General features: G+C 36.7%; 1 protein-coding gene across 1 annotated transcript; it reads right to left on the bottom strand.

Annotated features, from left to right (window-relative positions):
• Nucleotides 1-1,785: 1,785 nt before the first annotated feature.
• On the bottom strand, nucleotides 1,786-9,638 carry LOC140158785 (FAST kinase domain-containing protein 5, mitochondrial-like). Its single transcript, XM_072182001.1, has 6 exons — nucleotides 7,748-9,638; nucleotides 6,018-6,124; nucleotides 5,547-5,715; nucleotides 4,193-4,352; nucleotides 3,353-3,467; nucleotides 1,786-2,862 (listed from the first exon to the last, which is right to left on the bottom strand). Exons 1-6 carry the CDS (start codon nucleotides 9,570-9,572, stop codon nucleotides 2,773-2,775), a joined length of 2,466 nt encoding a protein of 821 aa, XP_072038102.1. The 5' UTR covers nucleotides 9,573-9,638; the 3' UTR covers nucleotides 1,786-2,772.
• Between the last annotated feature and the right edge of the window lie 665 nt (nucleotides 9,639-10,303).

The following is a 10,303-nucleotide window of genomic DNA, read 5'->3' as shown; positions in this document are numbered from 1 at the left end:
ATTTCTAGCTAAGACCCTATCCCAAAGTATGTTAGAATTTTTTACAATTCAACATATTTTGAACTGAAACATTTTGCCCCTAACCCATACAGAAAAAGTAAGTCCATATTAAGATTCCTCATCAAATTTCCCTTCAGAAAATCTATACTTTGAATATGGTAGGATAAGTAATTAAAATTTTACACCAATTTTTAGATTTTGAAGACATCCGCATTACTTACTACAGTGTTTAATATGAAAAAGGGGGTAGTTTTGCATGGAAAAGTTTGTATTTTCTAGACTAAATCAATCATAAATGATTAAAAATGATTAAAAACAATTAGTAGAATTGTTAAGCTGTAAGGTCACAAGTCTTTTAGATGCTAAATAGAGTCAAAATCCAATTTACAGCCTTTACAGAAGCACATTATGGACTAAAAATATCAATCCCATCGAGTTTGTGTGTACCACATCCCCCACCTCCACATCCCCCACCTCCGCCACCCTGCCCATTCTGAATTCTACTATGAAGCACAGTGTCAGTATTAAAAAGGCTAACAGAATTCTTTTTACAGGGTTAAAAGTGCATTTTATTTAGCAATAAAATGAGACCACAAGCATGACAATAACTTCTTGCTTGACAGAGATATCATCATTTAAAGCCTTAATGTACGATTTCCGTCAAATTTTGATTTTGTTATTCTTTATTCAAAATGTTGAAATAATATTAGTAATAACTGACGTGAAGGGTTGCTGTCCATTTTAAGTTGAAATAACAAGGTAAACTGACAGAAACCCCACTGGTTATTTTGGCGATTTAACACGCAGTTCTATGGGAGGACATATTATCATAACTAGCGGGATACCCGCACTTCGCGCGGGTCCCCGCTAGATGAGTAAATGGGAGCGTTCACTATAACAGGAAGAATTACTGAACATGTAGAATCATTGAAAAGGTACATTTTATTTATATAAATCTGTCTCTTCTTACATTTCCTTTTTTCCTTTCTTTTCAGTTTCTTCTATATGGGGCTATTTTGTTCCCATTTAAACATTTTTTTTTTGCTGCTTAGCTTGTGATTTTCCGTTTCCATGTTACTTACCGTATTGTTTGTAATAAACGCCCCGGGGGCGTTGCATTTTTCCAAAAGGTGGGCGTTTATTGGAAGTGAATTGTCAGTGAAAAATGCTTAAAAATTGGGTTCAATTTCCCGATGGTGCTCCTGTTAAAAGAAGGGATTTACGACTATACATAATGGCGGCGCCCACGGAAAATGATATTTTCGTGGGAAATACAACAAAATTACACCTGAAAGTGCATGGAATTAGTGAAATTCTACCATAATTAGGCAATGAAATGGATGGGAGTTGAGTCATATTTTTTTTGTCCATGCAATTTAGTGATTGTGACTGACATGACTGATGCAAGTTTTAAGCTTACCTACACGATATGGCATGGAAATGTTTGCATACATGTCAATTTTTCACAGAAATTTTAGCACAATAGTAGTATGAACCCTAGTAAAATTCTCTGAGAGTTCCAAGTCGATCCGAGAAAAAAAGTCTTTCTTCGCCCCACCCTAATGTACATAAGGACCCGTGATTACACTGACAAAATTTCATCGGTATAGCTCTTTCACTTCTGGGTGATGTCAAAAACTTTTGGATACCCCCTCGTATAAAGTCAAATTAAGGATACATAATACCTACATTCAAAACCCACACAGAAGGTACTCTAAATGGACATGTCATATTTCCATTTAGAAATCTGAAATAACAAAAACAATAATGAGTATAAAACTGTCCCAATTTCACTGGTTTTTATTGTTAGTGCAATTTGACATTGTGTTTTTGCCCAGATTTATCAGTATCATTTATATTGTCTTGTTTTCTTTTCAAATTGATAATGATCACATTCATTAATGTGATTTCTAATACTGAAATTGACCTTTTCAGTAAATCCCATAATTCCTTGTGGTTTGACCCAAGATGTCGTCATTTGACGTCATGCCGACTTGCAATGCTCAGTAACCATGTTCAAATGATGACATCTCGGGTCTTATGGAATTAACCGAAAAGGTCAATTGGTAATGTTGTAGCAATATGCAACACATTCCTCATCAATATACTTTGAAGCTTTATAATTCATTGGTCACATTGACTAACAATCGATCACCAACACAAATTAAAAGGCTCAACAATTATAATTCCAGGGCAATTCTGGTAATAAAAAATTCTTGTACAATATTATTTATCATTCAACAAGATCAGCTGGTGGGAAACATGTGACTCCATCATTCAAAATGAGGACATAATTGCCAACATTGCTTTCAGTTATAGGTAGATTCACATTTCAAATTACCATTTTTTTATCTTATTGCTATTTTATTACATTTTGATATAGATCATAATTTTGCAACAAGATACATTCTAATCTTAAAGGGAGTACACCAACAGTTTGATATGTCCTATAAACATAATTCCTTTTGCTATGGGGGGAGGGTTAAAAGTCTGATTAAATTGGTAAAAAAAATAGTTATCATGATCAGGGGCCTGGTCATTCTACAGAGCCACTATCAATCTTTTGATTGATTTAGCCATTTTAGACCAATCATAAGATGAATATCTAGTCTTAGAGAAACAAGCTGCTGGTAAATTTTTTTTCTTTTTTGGTAATACACCTGTTGTTATGCCTTTAACTTCTAATCTGACTTCAATTTACAAATCAATGTTTTGTTCTGCTTCCATTTCCCCACAAATGTTGTGCAAAGGTTTTTTCCTGAACTTGCAACTTCATTCCTCACAAGCATCTTGGAGTTTGTTCTTAAGGTAGTTCATTTTTGCCATTCTGGTGTTCAGTTCTGTCCATTCAAAATGCGGGATCTAGATTGAAAACAACATTACATAATGATGATTATGAGCAACATGTTAACCACTGACACTTTAATCTTTTGAAAACTATTCACCTGCACTATGTCTTTATACCTTTCCCCCAGTTATCACTGATCAGTTGCTGCAATGTAGTGAACATCATGCAAGTCCTTCATGTATGGACCCAAAATACTGCATAAAGTGTGCAATCACTGTTGCGTAAGGCACTGCATGCAACCCTTCATGCAGTAGCAAGTGCGTGGCCTGCATCATCTGTTTTGTTGTAACATCAACAGACATGATCAAAACAAAAATGTTGACTTTCAAATAACATCACATTTTTTACTTTTTTTTGTATTTTACAAAATTATATGGTGGGGATTCATATTAATAGCTTTGAAAGAGACTTGGTCACTTCTCAATAATCTGGCTAATATGCTATATCCCCCATACCCTACAATGATATCTGGATCAAGAATGTGTTGTAGCTGTCAGTACATACCTCCACAATTGTGTATCCTACTTTCTTCAGTTGCCTCTTCTTCATGACATGGGCTCCAAGGAGTTGTTCCGAGTTGCAATGATAGTGAAGTGGTGTATTTATGAGCACAGCAAGCCTGAAAAATAACATGCACCCATAAACATTAACATATAGGGAACAGGAATTGCACCTGAATTGGTGTTTGAATGGGGGTAAGTACTCTGGTTTAGTCTTGATTATGTAACTTGTTAACTGGACAACTATGAAAGTCTTAACAGATTTTGTGGTTGAGACAAATAATTATTGAAGTCAGTATCATTCACAGAAGTGGGTCAAATTAACATCAATATTAACTTTGATGTTAAGAGCTTAGGGATACATCAATTTTAATCCCCCCCCCCCCCAAGCAAAAAGTTCTTGTTTTGTTCATTGGACTTCATCAATATTTGGGTTTGTATTCCAAACTCCAAGCATAGTTCAAGATGGTTGGTAGTTAGCAATGAAGTTTGTCTTCAGCTGATGGTTATCTTATATACTACAGAGTTCCGCTTCACATTCGGCAACCCTTGTTTGCTTCCTCTAAATACCTTGCAGTGACAGTGTCATTATTTTCTTGAGGGAAAGGGGAAGGAAGGTAGAGTAAATTACCAGAAGGGAGACTAAATTACCAAGGGAAATATCTTTAAAACTGCACAAAATTTTGAATCTGGAAAATGAAAACTTTTGTAATGTTTTCTTGTTTTGGCATAGAGAAAGGTGTGCATGTCCTTCCATGGCCCTGTCATTGTCAATTGGGACTAATACAAGTTTTTCTGAAAGAAACCAGGTTGGAGAGTATCATAAATCAGTATCTGAATATACCTGTGAATTCCTGGTGCATTGCTAGTCTCTGCAGCCTCTTTGACAAACTCATCTAGTTTATAGTACGGAATGGATACGTTGGTTAGATTTCGGCCGGCATCCGATTGAAAACTGTGTGGTAATACTGGCTTGCCCTGAGAGTCTAGGTGGACCTCAATATCTAGAAATACAAAGATATTATAACAACTATGAAAAATGTTGGTTGTTTTTATGACAACATGTGATACAATAGTATTTAAAATTTGCTCAATAAGAGTTGAAGTCATTTTTGAGATCTGTTGAGTAAAGTTACATTTCTTCTCTAATTCAAGAATTTTTAATAAATATGTTTCTTTTAGGTGGTACAAACAAAAACATGGTAATTTGGTGCTCGGTGGTTACCACTACAGAACTTATGCACTGTTCTATGGGCCATATGATAGTTATATGCATTTTTGCTTCTGGCCGAGATGCCACTTGATGTTGTCAAAATTTCCTGAAAAACATGGAAAAATCCTGAAAACACTCTTTTCCATATTCTTTTGCACAGGAAGGGTAGAGCAAATATTTCCTGAAATCAGTAGATTTTCTTTACAATTTCCTGAAATCAGGGAATTTCCTGAAAGTGTCATCTCTGTTCTAGAATCTAAAACACTGGAGCAATTTAACTCATAACTTGGAATTAGAATGTTTGGATGATGGGCCTCAATAGGAGGTAGAAAACACCTGTGTTACAATTGGCCCACCCACCTTGTATGGGTGAAATTTTGAATATTTTGGCAATAATTGTGTGTACCCCATAATTTATTCACATGCAAAGTTGAGTGATATTTAGTGGACCAAAATCTTCCACATAGATAGATAGATTTATTTGGAATCTTCACTTTTACAACAGTGGCACTCATCTACCCGATGGTGCGTCCACATCAATATTACAGTACATAAAAAGTTTAAACATATAAAAGATAATAACCATCACAAAATAAGTGTAAGTGCAAGTTCTCCATCAAAAACATAAGAATTATTTACAGATATTAAATTAAACATGTCATATTTATGTACATTTAGGCCATTCATGAATAAGTGTCAACTTCATAATAGTGATTACTTGCTAGAGTTAATTATTTCTGTTCTTAATCTCCAAGCGCGCTTGATATAACTTTTACTGAATTTATCAAAAGCGTTCCCCCAACTTCATAGCAATCAACAACCAGTGTTATATTGCAGCAAGGCCCCCATCCTCTTACTGTTTCAAATCATTTGAAATCACTGAAATCTTCTGGAACAATCTATTGGCTCATGAAGCACAATGCATGAACACTGCAATGTTTATAGTGGATGAAATTCTCAAAATTGTGTACTGTACTACAAATACCTGCTGGGGTTTTGATGTGTGGTAGAACAGGACGGATCTTCACATAGTCATTGTGTCCTGTCATTTCACGCAGCAATCGTATGATTTCACTACTTCTTCCAGTCCTTTCCATCTTTTGTGTGTGTAACTCAGAGCCATGTTTGACATCCTTGTACATCTTGATAAAATGCTGTTGAGAATCAGAAATAAGAGAAATACTGAACAACAAAGTAGCAAATAATCATGTAAAACAAATTGGAGCATCATCCAATGCATTCTTCCAGTTCTGCATGTGGTATGCAAACCAATTTTGATATTTAAAACTAAATGGAAAACTTGTTTCTGTTTCAATTTTAAAGTTAGTCCATTTTACACTACTGGCAGTACAACAACATTATCTATTTGGCATTGTAGCCTGGAGGAAAAAGCTAGTCCCAATTTTCATCCCAGTTCCCCCTCCCCAGGAATTTGCAGGAAAACCCTCCTCCTTACCTCTGGTAGCCTGTTCCCATGGTAATCAGGGCATTCCAAGGCAACAGAACAGTCTAATGTGAATAGATGTCTGCATAAAGGATCCAAACCAGCCTTTCTCATGTGCTCTAGGAAGTAAAGTACAAATAATTGCAATTATAAATAGTCATTTGTGTTGATACATTTTACTGTTAAATGTTTATCAGGTTTTTACATGTGGATATATAGGCTGCTATTTTCTTCCCAATATTTTCTTCCCAATATTTCAATATTTCAATATTTTCTTCCCAATATTTCAATATTTTCTTCCCAATATTCCAATTGTTTTCTTCCCAATATTTCAATATTTCAATTGTTTTCTTCCCAATATTTCAATTGTTTTCCCAATTGAACCTTAAAAGGTTCAATTGGGAAAACAATTGTTTGTTATTTTTTTGTCTAAAACTTTTTAGTAACTATATTGATTTTATTTGAGTGGATTGTAGATGTTGGTCACTTAACCTTCCTTACATGTGTGTGTATTTCTTTTGATTGGCTTTGCATCGAAGTATAAAATTTTAATGATGAATATACATGAGTCAATTGAATTCAGACATAAACAAACAAGACTGCAAATTCACTCTCATCCACATTTTAATCCTCTCACCTTCATTGGGTCGTTTCTAATGGGCTTTAAATAAAGGCAAAGGAGTCGAACCTGTATTTTTTACAGGACGGAGTGCCATCTCTCTTTCGTTAGCGATTAGGCCAGACTCCACCGTGAAATGTTGTTGGGGGGATTGCCACACCTCTGTTACTCCTCTGAGTCTGTTACCTTCCCAGCATTTAAGAATGCTGTTACCCACTTATACACCTAGATGGAGAGGAATAACCGAGTTAAAGTGCCAAACTCAAGGTGCCTAACTCAAGGGCACAACACGATGGCGTCACCAAGGCTTTAAATGCAGGGTAATAATTCACTATGTAGTGTGGAAGGTGGAAGTCCAGAAAATATTTTTAATGACCTTCCAGGTCAGATTTTGAATGCTTCTGCTGTATTGTAGTAGGCTAATTTCATGTGTCACCCACGAAATCTTCACGCAGTAACATTCTCAGTAGAAACAGTTCGGGTGAAAATTTGGTGCGCGGCACAGGAAGTTGCATATTTACCACTATTAACCACCTCAAAAGGTGGTTGACAGTTAATGGTGAGGTTCACTCGCATCACCCCGCATTCACCTTCACCCGATCTGTTTCTTCTGGAGCTGTTAAAGCGTATTCCTTACATCGCCCCGCATTAACTTGAATTAACCCGTAACCGTTTGCTCAGTAGAAACATGCTGATTGTAGGGTAATGGGAAATGATTTGCTACGGGTTAGGTGTTTTGGATAGATCTGACGATACATCAGGGTCTTAGCTAGCCACCCGTCTGGCCGTCATTTTAGACAGGGAGTTTGCTCCTGGGACGGGCAAAATTAATGCCTTTGACAGATGCTATATTATAAATTGTATGTTTTGAGAAGCTAATTGACCTTTTCAGTAAACCCAGTTTATAGAACAAGGCCATATAAGCAAATATTTGAACTCTTTGAACCCCCAATGGGCTATAGACATCTGGTAAATGTTTTAAAGGTCAAATTGGGACAGGCACTTTTTTTCAAATGACTGGCAACCCTCAATTTCTAGCTAAGACCCTGCGATACATATCAACATATGGACAAGTGAGGGTCTGATCCGATAACAAGGATGAACATTATTATATGCTACTCACCATCACAAATCTGCAGATAGGCAGGACTGAAGACTTGATTGATCAACACATCAGGATAATACCCAAGAAACGTCAGAGAAACCAAACTTCCTAGGAATGTTTCTGGGTACATTTCCTTTGAGAACTCCTTGAACCTCAGCTCCTGAATCAACTGTTGGAAGAACCGATCAGAATGCTCCTCTGGCTTGTAATGTAAACGTCCAAATGCCCACAGGATCAGGTTCACATCTTTGGTCCTATGTCTTGAATCTGAATACAATACATGATCCACTATAGCATCCATGAGAGGCTTGTGAAACATTCTTACTTTGGCAAATGCCATAGCAACATGTCCAATGTGCAATTTTGTGTAATTCCCACTTGTGTCGGCATCCTGCCCACCCTGGATTATGGGCGTCAAATATTCAGCAAGAGCGTCAAACGCCTTCTCATCTTCATAATAACAACGTGCTAAACAGCGCATGATTCCTGTAGTGGCATACATATCAACTTCCTTGTTTCTAAGTCCATCTATGAACTTTTCGCTCAGAGCATTCAGAAAATTTCTATCCTGCTCTTCTTTGAAGACCTTTACTTTGACCATACTGAAACAAATGTTGGAAATCTCACTCCAGGACAAAGAGTTGAGGGAACTAGTTACAATCTTCAACAACTTCGTGTAGACCCCTCTAACCTTTAGACAAGTCTTAGATAACCTCATGATGTAAAACAACTGCACCACGTCTTGTTCCGTCAACTCTGTACCGTAATAGATATCATTGACGACCAGCTCAGTCATGTCTTCATGGTAAGAGAGTTTGAATTCAGGACCAAGGTGAAGCCAGCAATCAGACACCAATAACATGGTTTTGAGGTCCCATGAATTCAGATGTTTAAGACATTCTTTGTCCAGGATTTCAGCTTCATCTGATGACAATTTGCAATGAAGACATATCATTGCAAGAAGAAGGTCACATACCACATCACTAGTTAACGTTTCAACTGATTCACATGCCACTTTGGGTAGTAAAAATGGTAATTCAAACCCTACTAATATATCAAGTTTATCAGCAGGAATTTTACACAGACTCTTTACACCAGCCTTGAGAACATTTGAAGGTACTTTGTGGTGATTTTTTGTACAACACTCAACCAGCTGAATCACATTGGCATCATCTGTTTTAGCATCATAAGACTTGGTCTGGTGTTTGAGTACCTTAACCATGCAAGAGTTGTTATATCCACTGGATTGTAACATAAAGAGTCCGATTGATTTCTTCATCTTATACACCCTGAAGTAACTACCAATATCACCTCCATCCTCATCACCATTATCATCCTCCACTCCATTAATATCTTCAAACCCACCAAATCCATCATCCTCATTCTTCTGCACATTCTTTAACCTTGAAACTTGAACTTGCTTCTTTGCTCTTCCTTGGTTACTGTTTCTATGATTCTTTGGCTTTGTGCGAATTGACAAATCGGTGCGTCGCTTTGTATCGCGATTAGATATTACATCCAATGCATAGTGTGTCATCAATGTATTTCTATTTGGCCTACTTCTCCATTGTCTTCTTCTATTGTCTTCATCTCCAGCCGCATCCCAATTCTCATTTGGCTCATGATTCCATGTATCGTCATCATCGGTTACCTCACGTCCTGTTGGTTTTTTATTGTCAACTGTGATGGTCTTTCTGGTAGATGCTAATTTTGCCTGGATGCTGAAGTTCGGTGGTTCTGATATGCCTATGCCAGTAAATGGATATCGATATGGGCTCAGGTGCCGAGCAGAAGAGTTACAACGGCTGATACAAGCCTGGAAAAGGAATCTCCGCAAAGACATGGCTGTAAACTTGCAGTGACTGGCAGCCTTGAAGTTGTTTATCAATAACTTGACATAGTCATCTGGATTATCTGTTAGACATAAAAATAGAATTGAAGAAAATTTAGTCTAGAAGAGCACAGTGGCCTAACAGTTACGTCATTCAACTCATAACCCTGTCAGGGTCAAAGTGTGGTGTCCTAAAGCACCAAGAAAGTTGTTCAAATGACATACGGTAGGCGTATTTATAACAGCTGCGTTACTTTCTGTGCTGACTTTATGATCATGCTTGGGGTTCCACCAAACAAACCAAAGGTCTTATATTTTTTGTTGTATGTCAACAAAATCGCTTAAATTTTCAGGATGATCTTATTTCATGTTTATAAGCAAATATAATGTTCCAGATAAAAATGCTAGTTAATAAATACATTAAGAAAAAGTACCTTAAAGTTGCACTTTCTGTTATTATTTCTTTTTGTTCTAGCAGCCCTTTATACATGTAAAACCATGACACCCGAAAGGCCATATCTCTGGAATGGAACGTCCGATTAAGATTATTTAAACTCCAAAATGTTTCTTTCATCAAGCCCCAGCATATAAAGTTAGGTCTGATTCAATTTAAAAGTACTTCAATTTTTAGTGGGCATGCTAGATTATTAGTGCCGACCTCATATGTATGAGTATTGTCGCACTGCGTACAGACAATGCTGTACTTACTCTGGAACCTAGAGTAGATGAGTGTATTTTTGAAG

This window comes from Amphiura filiformis, chromosome 8 (assembly GCF_039555335.1).
Source record: "Amphiura filiformis chromosome 8, Afil_fr2py, whole genome shotgun sequence".
In the NCBI taxonomy this organism is placed as follows: Eukaryota; Metazoa; Echinodermata; class Ophiuroidea; order Amphilepidida; family Amphiuridae; genus Amphiura; species Amphiura filiformis.
This window is presented reverse-complemented; position numbering and strand designations above follow the sequence as displayed.